Raw genomic sequence first — 11,015 nt, forward strand, 5'->3', positions numbered from 1 at the left:
TGTTTGTTTGTTTGTGTGTGTGTGTGTGTGTATGTGTTTTTATTCAAGTAACCAACCAGCCCGTCTTTCTATAAACCATTAAGTCAATTAATTCACTAATTAATCAATCAATCACTCAACCAACCACCAATTAGCCAACCAATCAGCCAACCAATCACTCAGCCAACCAATCAGCCAGCCAATCAGCCAAAACCAAACAACCAACCAATCAGATAACTTTCATATTCCTCCAAAACATGAGCCTGCTGTTATCAAAGACCAGTCAGAGTGACATTAGGAACCACATTCTGCCACTTATATCGAGGGCACTCGAAATTAATATACCCCAGATGCAGGTGCTGTTAACCAATAATCAACCAATTAACTAATCAATCAACTAATCAACCAATTAACTAATCAATCGATCAATCTATCAATCAATCAACCAGTCAATCAACCAACCAATCAGCCAACCAATCAATCAACCACTTGATTAACTATTCAATCCGTCAGTCAACCAATCAAACGAATGGCTAGCTAATAGTTATCAAATCAATCAACTATTCAATCAAATCAACTATTCAATCAATGAATCAATCAACCGACCAATCAACTGACCGACTATTTCAATTCAATTCAATTTAATTCGTTTATTTTCTCAAAAGAGGGGTAAACTAAAAAAGCAACCAAATGCTTGTAAGAAAGTCACCCTATCCAAATAAAATCAACATTGATCAACAAAAATCAAAAATTAAAATAGTTCGACAAAAATCAAGGATTAAACTAGATCGAAATAAATCAAAAGTTATTGAACTGCAGATTCTATTCTATTAATCTTATGAAACAGAGATATAGTTCAAAATGAGTACATAAAATTAAAGTTTTGAATTTAGGATTCTATAGCATTTCAATAAATTAAATGATATGAAATCAAATATAGTTCAAAAGTAAGAGTACATACATATATACATACCTACATACGCACATACATACATACATACATGCATACATCCATACATTCATACATACATACATACATACATACATACATACATACATACATACATACATACATACATACATACATACATACATACATACATACATACATACATACATACATACATGCATACATACAAAAACAGTTTTATTCAGATCATTGATATTACTCATATACAAAAATTATTCAAATAAGATTTGGATAAGGTTAAAACAACTATAGTTGCAAAAATCGCCGTTTATCAGACAATATATAAGTTTTACAATGTTGTTTAAAAAGACGAGGTTTTGAAATAATTGTAACAGATAGAGGCAAAATTGTAAACCAAATTTTGGGTGCAAGAATAAATATGCTATCATTTAAAATTTTTAGTCTACTGAATGGTATTATATATGGAATGAAGTGACGAGTAGATTTAAAAATATGTGAAGGTTTGAGTAAGAAAATATTTGAGAAATTAGATGGTAGCAGATTATTGACAAATTTGAACATGAAAAAGGCAACAATAAAAATATGTAATTTGTATATTGTAAGAAGACCTAAAGAAGAAAAATATTCATCAACATGAGTGGTAATTTTTAAATATAATAATAGTTTTATAAATTTTTTTGAATTCTATATAGTTTTGAGACATGAACAGCAGGGCTATTGCCCCAGATAAGATTACAATATGATAGATGAGGAAAAACAAATGCATTGTACAACAATATTAAAGTAGTTTTATTAAGTTTGTATCTTATTTTATAAAGAAGACCTAAAATTTTGCTTAATTTAGAAGAAATAGTATTAATATGTTCAGCCCAAGATAAATTATCTGAGATAATTAGACCCAAAAATTTTGTACTGTAAGACCTCTCCATTCAACAAACCAACCAACCAATCAACTTAATGACTATTCAACCAACCAACCAATCAACTTACTGACTATTCAACCAACCAACCAATCAACTTAATGACTATTCAACCAACCAACCAATCAACTTACTGACTATTCAACCAACCAACCAATCAACTTACTGACTATTCAACCAACCAACCAATCAACTTACTGACTATTCAACCAACCAACCAATCAACTTACTGACTATTCAACCAACCAACCAATCAACTTACTGACTATTCAGCCAACCAACCAATCAACTTACTGACTATTCAGCCAACCAACCAATCAACTTACTGACTATTCAACCAACCAACCAATCAACTTACTGACTATTCAACCAACCAACCAATCAACTAGCCATGCATACTGTCAATCAAACTCAGGACCTCTGCCTGAGCATAATGCCCTCCTTTGCTGCAGATGTTGAATACTCGTCCCTGAAGAACATCATCGTCCCCAGGATCTGCAAACTATGCATCAATCAAACGTCACTCAGTGTTAGTCGTGACGATGATGATGATGATAATGGTGGCGGTGGTCGCGACGTCGATGATGATCACGTGATAAGGGTAATGACGACGATGACGACGATGATGATGACAAACAAACAGATAAAAGTGAACTGCCTGGTGTGTCTGGGCAAGTTGTTGGAGTTCTTAGACAAGTGGTTCGTGCTGGATGAGGTGCTCCCCGTCTTGCAGGCCATCAACTCCAAAGAACCCGCCATTCTTATGAGCATTCTTGGTCGGTTGGTTGTTTGTTTGATTGGTTGGTTGATTGTTTGATTGATTGATTGTCTGTCTGGTTGATTGATTGATTGATTGATTGATTGATTGATTGATAGTCTGTCTGGTTGATTGATTCATTCATCTTTAACCACACCCCTAATCTGTATCATCATCATCTCAGTCACTATTCACCATCTACAATCACAATCATCGCCGTGACCACCAACCGACCGACCAATCGCATGCAGGCATCTACAAAGTAGCCCTAACCCACAAGAAGCTGGGCATCACAAAGGAACTTCTAGCCAATGAGATTCTTCCATTTTTGATGAGTACCTGCATCGATAACAGTCTCAACCTATCACAGGCTAGATTCTTAATTTATGCATAAATTAACTAATTATTTAGCTGATTGATTGATTGATTGATTGATTGTTTGTTTCATTCATTCAATCATTCAATCATTCATTCATTTGTTGTTAATCGTTAATCGTGCCACAAACCAACCAATCATCACGCTATTATTCAATCAATTAATCAATCAATCAATCAACTAATCATACAACCAATCTAAACATTAGTTAACTTAGTAATTAATTAATCAATTAATCTATCTATCAATCAATCATTCATTCAATCAACCAATCAATCAATCATTCAATCAATCAACCAACCAACCAACAGTTTAACAGCTTCATGTCCGTCATAAAGGATATGTTGAGTCGCGTTGAAACTGAACACAGAATGAAGCTGGAGCAGCTGAACTCCGTGCAGCAAGAACAAAAGTGCTGATGATGATTGTGATGATGATGATGATTGTGATGATGATGTTTGTGATGATGATGATGATTGTGATGATGATGAGGATTGTGATGATGATTGTGATGATAATGATTGATGCTGATAATGATTATCATCGTCATCATCATCATCTTCACAGAACTCTTCGGAGATTTGCACAGGAAGCAGTTCAGATCGGAAATGGAGTAGCTGATAACACAAACAAGATGGCGGATGATGTGGTGAGTGAGTGAGTGAGTAAGTAGATGAATGAATGTGACGTCATAGTAATGATGATGATGATGATGATGAGAATTTAATCTCTATTTTATCCAGAGAGTACCTTTCAACCCATTTGACGATCCTCTGACGTCATCATCAGCATCATCATCATCATCATCGGCGGCCATGAAGATGAATAATAACAACAGCACGTCTAATTTTGGCGCCAAAAAAGCTCAGGTAATGACAATGATGCTGGTGATGATGATGATGATGGTGTTTCTGGTTGTTAATTAAACTAGCATTACACAGCTACAATGAACCAATGGTAGATTCGATGAACGAAGGAATGAGAAAATGAATGAATGAATGAATAATTCAATGAATGAATGAAAGATTGATTGAATGATTGATGAATGATTAAAGGAATGATTGAATGAACGAATGAAAGTATAAACAAATGAATGGATGAATATCATCATCATCATCATCATCAATAAACAAATGAATGAATGAAAGAATAAACAAATGAATGAATGAATGAATGAAACGAAATAACGTTGTCAGTCTCTAACGATGGAAGAAAAGGAGAAGTTGGCTAAGCAGCAGGAACAGCTGCAGAGATTCCAAACGACAAACACACCCTTGCAACCGTCATCATCATCGTCGTCGGCAACTAAAAACGTCAACCACAACAAAACAATGACGTCATCGTCGATGATGACGACGACGAAGAAGGAGGGCCCGAAAGATCTGACCTCGACTCTCATAAATAATAATTTATCTATGTTGAAACTGTCAGCAACAACAACAACAATTATGACGTCATTGTCGTCGTCATCGTCATCGTCCTACAACAGCAACATCAATTTCGGTCAGGATCCATCTCTCTTCAACAACACCAACAACGGTACGTTACAACAACAGCAACAAAATTTCAACATGGCGAAACCAGCTCAACAATTTTTCCCAACAACTGCAACGTTAATGACGTCATCGAAACAGACTAACTCATCAGCATTCGACAGCATCAATACTGGAATCAGCCAAAAAACTTCGAAAAGTCAACCTATGATGATGATGAAGAATCAACAACCGACCAACCAATCAGCATTCGGTCAGCCACCGATCAACCAATCAGGATTCACCCAGTCGTCGGTCAGCCAATCAGGATTCAATCAACCTTCAATCAACCAATCAGCATTCACTCAACCGTCAATCAACCAATCAATGAACAGTAGACCAACGTTCAACCAACAGCAGCAGACATTTATGCCAAACTTCAACCAATCAATCAATTTGAACTTTCCAAACACTCATAATTTCAACCCTATAAATAATAACAATAATATCATGAATAATAATAATATTATTATGAATAATAATAACAATATTATGAATAATAATATTATGAATACTACTACTACTACTAATATAAGCAGTAGTAATGGTAGTAGTATCAAAAATAATTTGTCGAGTAAGGATATCCAAGATTTACTAGGATAGTAATTATAATAATATAATAATTATAGTAATATATTAATAATAATATAATAATAATAGTAATAATTTTAACAGGAAATATAAACATTAATAATATTAATGCAATGATATTTAAAATATAATGAATTATAACATTTGAAAATAGTGAAGCACGCAAACTGTCTCTCTCTCTCTTTGTCTCTCCCTCTTTTTTCTCTCTCCCTTTCTCGCGCGCTCTCTTTTTCAATGGATGTATCATTTATCATTCATTCCATATTTTAATATTGTCATTAACCACTGTTGTACATTTAATTGTTAATTGTATATGTCTTTAGATTTATTTATTTATTTGGAAAAATTATACACACACCTACACACACGCGCGCGCGCACACACACATATATACACACACACAAACACACACACGTATTCTCTTTATTAGCTTGATTATTTAATAATTAATTCGATTGTAATATGCCAAAATAGGATTGCCTGTGTGTGTTTGTATGTGATGTGTGTATGTTTGTGTGTGTATGTATGTATGTATGTATGTGTGTGTGTGTGTATGTATAAATGCATGTATGTGTATGCTTTTTTATAAATTAATAATCTCTTTCTCTCTCTCTCTCTCTCTCTCTCTATACAAGTGGATGGATAATAACAATGATTACAATGATTATATATATTTCTATATCAATATATCATGATAATGATATAACGATGTTATAATGTGATTACAAACAAGATAGTTTTCAATTTTATTTGCGAAATTATTTTTAAAAAATATTCTTCCAATGTTATCTTTTGTTTTGTTTGAAAATTGTGTGACAGGAAAAAAAGTGAAAGAGAGAGAGAGGAGAGAGAGAGGAGGAGAGAGAGAAAAAAGAAAAAGATTTATTATTTATCCGTTATCATCATTACGACGTTAATTTATTCATTTATTCATTTTCTTGACGACTTCCCCCTTCTTTCATTCATGACCTTCCCATGTTTCATATATTTCCCAAGGACATCTGGCAAAATCACCGAGCCATCCTGATAATGATATCGTTATATTATTATTATTATTGTTATTGTTGTTTTTATTATTATTATTGATATTTTCATAACACGTGCTCATTCGTTTTAATGGTAAAATCTGCATATTTATTGATTAAATGAATGAATAATTGATTAAATGAATGAATGATTAGTGGATCGATTGATTAATTGAATGAATGAATGATTGAATGAATGAATGATCGTTTGATTGAATGAATGATTTACTGCTCGAGATCAATTAAGTGAATGAATGATCGATTGAGTGAATGAATGATTGATTGAATGAATGATTGATTGATTGATTGACTGAATGATTGATTGATTGACACCTCGATTGCTTATCATTCATCTGAATAAAAATATACCACTTTATAACTTTCTAGGTATGTGTTCTTTCATTTTAGTGACAAAAATTGCAAATAACGACAATAAAAAAAGAAAATAATGTAATAATAATAATGATAATAACGTTATTAATGATGATAAGGAGAAAATGTATGGATAAATAGTAATGGCCATTAAAATTATTATTATTTTCAGAGTCGCTAACGATTATTGCAGTACAATGAGTAGCACATCATTAAAGCAATGCAATAAGTGGAGAGGAAAAGACATTAGCGCGGGTAAGCTTGGACCAAAAGATGGAGTTTCAGCCTTTTAAGAAATTGAATAACAGACAACGAAGGATCACGAAGGTCCCTCCCTAGGCAAACCATTCCAGACGGCAGGACCCATTACGGAGAAATTCCTTCGACCTAGAGCCAAGTTTGTGTCAGGTACAAACAGTAAAGCTGAATTGTCAGAGCGCAATGTTTAACTCAGCAGTGGCATTGTTCTAGGAATGACTCTGCCAGTTAAATACTTGGCGGCAACTCTCTTGATACATGTAAAAAACGTTAAACATATCATGAAAATGACTCTGATAAACCAGTCCAGACATATTTACACCAGACAGGCCGTAATGTAGACTATTGCAATAGTTTATTTTTGAGTGGACAAAGGAATAAACAAGACATTGAAGAGTAAGCTTGCTTATAGACCGTTTGACGCGCCTAAGCCTACACAATTGTCCAGAGCATTCATTGGAAACTGGCCATGTATGAACGTTGAAAGACGTGTCGCTGTCAGAAACAAATGCCAGGTTGCGCGCACATGTGCAGCAATGTCAGAATCACCGAGTCTGATAGACTCAATGACCTTTTTTTTCCAATTAGGTAGTGCTGTCCAGTAATGCCAACCGGTAAAAAAATAATGATAATGATGTAGTGGCAAGAGTATTGATAGTGATACTGACGAAGACGATAGTAGTGATGATGACGACGACGATGATGATATAGTAGTGATGATAATGATGGGATATTGTAGTAGTGATGATATTGATGAGATATTGTGGTAGTGATGATAATGATGAGATATTGTAGTAGTGATGATAATGATGAAATATTGTAATAGTGATGATGATGAGGATGATGATACCTTTTGTTGGAAATTTTCCACCAAGGCTATCATCATTCTCGGCACAGCGCAAGCTGTTCCATTAATCTGGTGGTGATGATGACGACGAGGATGATGATGATTGTGGTGAATTATGGTGATGGCGATGATGATTTTAGTGATGATTATGATGATGATGATTGTGGTGATTACGATGATGATGATGATTGTGGTGATTATGATGATGACGGTGAATGATAATAATAATGATGGTGAACGATGATGATGACGACGACGACAACGATGATGATGATGAGGTAGGTAGTTGTGATTGTGATATGGTTAAACGGTGTAATAAAACGAAACGAAATCGGTCGTAATCCACTCACTGTATGACAGTATTTTTCATGAGGTGGAAAAGTACTACTACTATTATTACTACCGCTACTACTATTACTACTACTACCGCTACTACTACTACTACTACTACCGCTACTACTATTACTACTACTACCGCTACTACTACTACTACTACTACCGCTACTACTATTACTACTACTACCGCAACTACTACTACTACTGCTACTACTACCGCTACTACTGCTACTGCTGCTGCTACTACTACTACTACTATCGTCGATGTATTTTATGTTCAGTCTTCTGCTCTGGTAGTCTGTGCAATTTGAGGCGCTTGAAATCTGACGACGACGATGATGGTAATGATGATGATGATGATGGTAATGATGATGATGATCATGATCATGATCGTAGTTGTAACGATGATAATGATGCTGGAAGAAATGATGATGGTGATGATGATAGATATGATGACAGCAAATAAAAATACAGCATACGATCAACGTAATGTAAGCCGGCCGTTATCATCATCATCATATCACCACCATCATCATTATCATCATCGCCATCATCATCAGTACCTCCCCCCAAAATTCTTTCACAGGCAGCCATGTTTCTATGTCGAACTTTCGATAGGCAGGCGAGCCAAGTTCCTGGGTGGGCATGTCCAAGATTCTGTAGTGATGATGATGATGATGGGGTAATGATGATGATGATGTGGTAGTGATGATGATGATGGGGTAGTGATGATGATGATGATGATGGAGTAATGATGATGATGTGATGATGTTGATGATGACTTTGTGATGAATGGCTACGTACAAGGTTGTCCGTGACGAAGTTGAACCGTGATGGTAAAAAAAATGTGATGATGATAAATAACATGACAGTTAAGCCAAAAAGCCAAGCTAAAATACGACCTAATCATCGGCATAACCTGACAAGAAATAATGAAAAATGATGAGAAATGGTGAAAAGTGGTGATAAGAAAACTAAAAATACAACAAACTACCTGTAATGCAAGTCGAGTCCACAGAACAAATTCCTCTGATGCTGGACGAACTCGTCCAAAAGTTCGTCACTTGCGAATGAATTATCTCCACGGCCGTCGATGTTCTTTCGTTCGCCAGATGTCACACCGAACATTTCGATCTAATCAATTAATTAATCAATTAATTATTTATTTAATTAGCTGATTGCCTGAACGATTCATCAATTAATTAATTGATTGAAATATTTGTATATTAGGTATAACTAATTAGTTATAATCGTAATTTATTATGCAACCTTAGTGAACTGATGCACTCTGTAGAGTCCTCGTTCTCTCTCTATGTCCGAAGTTTCGGCTCGATAACATCGGCTGACGGTCGCTAATCTGATTGGTTGGTCAATTGGTTGGTTGGTTGAGGCTAGCTGATTGATTGGTTGGTTGGTTTGTTAGTTGGTTGCTGGATTGAGATTGATTGGTTGGTCGTTTAAATGACTGATTGAGGCTGGCTGGCTGAGTGGTTAGCAGGTTAGTTGATTATTTGACTAATTGAAACCGGCTGAGTGATTTGTTGTCTGATTGGTAGATTAATTGTTTGGTTGACTAATTGACTGATTGATTGATTGTTTAATTGTTTGATTGATTTATTGATTGATTGATTGATTGATTGATTGATTGATTGATTGATTGATTGATTGATGGGTCAATCAGTTAAAAAATCAGTTGGATGATAGTGTTTTAACATGCTTTACAAGTAAATAGTTATTATTGGCTGGTTTTGATCAGCTGATTGGTTGAATGGTTGATATGTTAGATGGTTGGTTGATTGTATAACTGATTGACCGGCTGATATGTTGATATAAATTAACCTTAGTGGGAGTTGAGACAAACTCAAAACCTGGTTCATTAAGAATGCTGTCAAAAAATAAACTGCAATTAATATCTGTTAATCATCAATGATCATGATGGTTAAGGTGATGCGATCACGATGATAATCAATGATCAAGTCACTTAATCGCAAACTAACCAACCAACCAACCAATCAATCAGCCAACCAACTAACCAACCATTCAACCAACCAACCAACCAACAACTCACAAGCAATCGACATCTCTCCGGTTCCTGCCAAACAAAGATCGTTTGAAATTTTGTACACCTGAGTTCGTACACCTGTAGTACTGAAACCACAACTCTCCTGATAATGATTGCGATGGTGATAATGACGACAATAATGATGATTGTAACGACGACGACGATGATGATAGTGATGATGATTGTGATGACGATGATGATGATGATGATGATGATGATGTTTCGACTCACCACATGTCTAGTAGGGACAACGTCAGGCACGGCAAACAAGTGGAAGTTCTACAAAAATGAATAAATTAAATAAAATTAATTATAAGCCATTCAATTGAATATATTATTTATCGTTTCATTTATTACTATTATTCCTTATTTCGTAAATTCATCGATCTATCCATCCATCCTTCTATTCATTCATTCATTCATTCTTGGCTCAACCAACCAATAAAACAACTACACAAACAACCAACCAGCTAACCAATCAACCAGCCAACCAACCAGCCAGCCAACCAACTAACTTTACTAATTAGATAATCAATGGAATAATTAACGAGGGCTCTCTCCAGATTGGCCCATTCATCAGTCAGGTGGTAGGCTCTGGGCCCACACATTGGGGCTACGTTGCTGTATAAATTAGCATAAATACTAACTATAACAGTACAAATAAATTAGCATAAATTAACATATCATTTACATTGTGCCATTGCCTAAACATCAACAGAAGAGTTTAACGGAAAAACAATAACAATATAACTAAAAATAAACAACAACAACAACAACAATAATAATAATAATAATAATTTTTCCAACTCAGTGTGTAGATTGTGTTTGTTTATCCTTCCCAACTCTTGAACTGACTTTGGTTGAAATGAAAAATCTAATTTAAAAATATTTTTAACTAAAATAATGATAATAATAATAATAATAATAATAACGATTTAAAATAATTATCATCATCATTATTATCATCATCATCATTATCAAACCTCGTTTTATTCCTTCCATCAAGATGATTTTCGCCTTGCTCTCGTC

The 11,015-nt window shown here is 34.6% G+C and overlaps 3 protein-coding genes across 3 annotated transcripts in view; 2 read left to right on the forward strand and 1 right to left on the reverse strand.

Annotated features, from left to right (window-relative positions):
• HELRODRAFT_192420 (hypothetical protein) overlaps positions 1-766 on the forward strand; it is a gene marked incomplete at its 3' end in the record, with an annotated part of 5,167 nt that extends 4,401 nt beyond the window's left edge. Inside the window, exon 6 of the mRNA XM_009022728.1 lies at positions 740-766. Coding sequence (XP_009020976.1) covers positions 740-766 — 27 coding nt within the window. The remainder of the gene's footprint in view (positions 1-739) is intronic.
• A 1,497-nt stretch (positions 767-2,263) lies between these two features.
• On the forward strand, positions 2,264-4,602 carry HELRODRAFT_175289 (hypothetical protein; the record flags this gene model as incomplete). The annotated part of the gene is made up of 7 exons (XM_009022729.1): positions 2,264-2,359; positions 2,474-2,545; positions 3,302-3,375; positions 3,531-3,612; positions 3,707-3,832; positions 4,160-4,466; positions 4,520-4,602. The coding sequence occupies 7 exons, from the start codon at positions 2,264-2,266 to the stop codon at positions 4,600-4,602; spliced, it is 840 nt and encodes a 279-aa protein (XP_009020977.1).
• A 785-nt stretch (positions 4,603-5,387) lies between these two features.
• Positions 5,388-8,589, reverse strand: HELRODRAFT_112946 (hypothetical protein). Its single transcript, XM_009022730.1, has 4 exons — positions 8,488-8,589; positions 8,142-8,247; positions 7,592-7,644; positions 5,388-6,109 (listed from the first exon to the last, which is right to left on the reverse strand). Exons 1-4 carry the CDS (start codon positions 8,569-8,571, stop codon positions 6,017-6,019), a joined length of 336 nt encoding a protein of 111 aa, XP_009020978.1. The 5' UTR covers positions 8,572-8,589; the 3' UTR covers positions 5,388-6,016.
• Between the last annotated feature and the right edge of the window lie 2,426 nt (positions 8,590-11,015).

The sequence above is a fragment of the Helobdella robusta genome, assembly GCF_000326865.2.
Source record: "Helobdella robusta unplaced genomic scaffold HELROscaffold_33, whole genome shotgun sequence".
In the NCBI taxonomy this organism is placed as follows: domain Eukaryota; kingdom Metazoa; phylum Annelida; class Clitellata; order Rhynchobdellida; family Glossiphoniidae; genus Helobdella; species Helobdella robusta.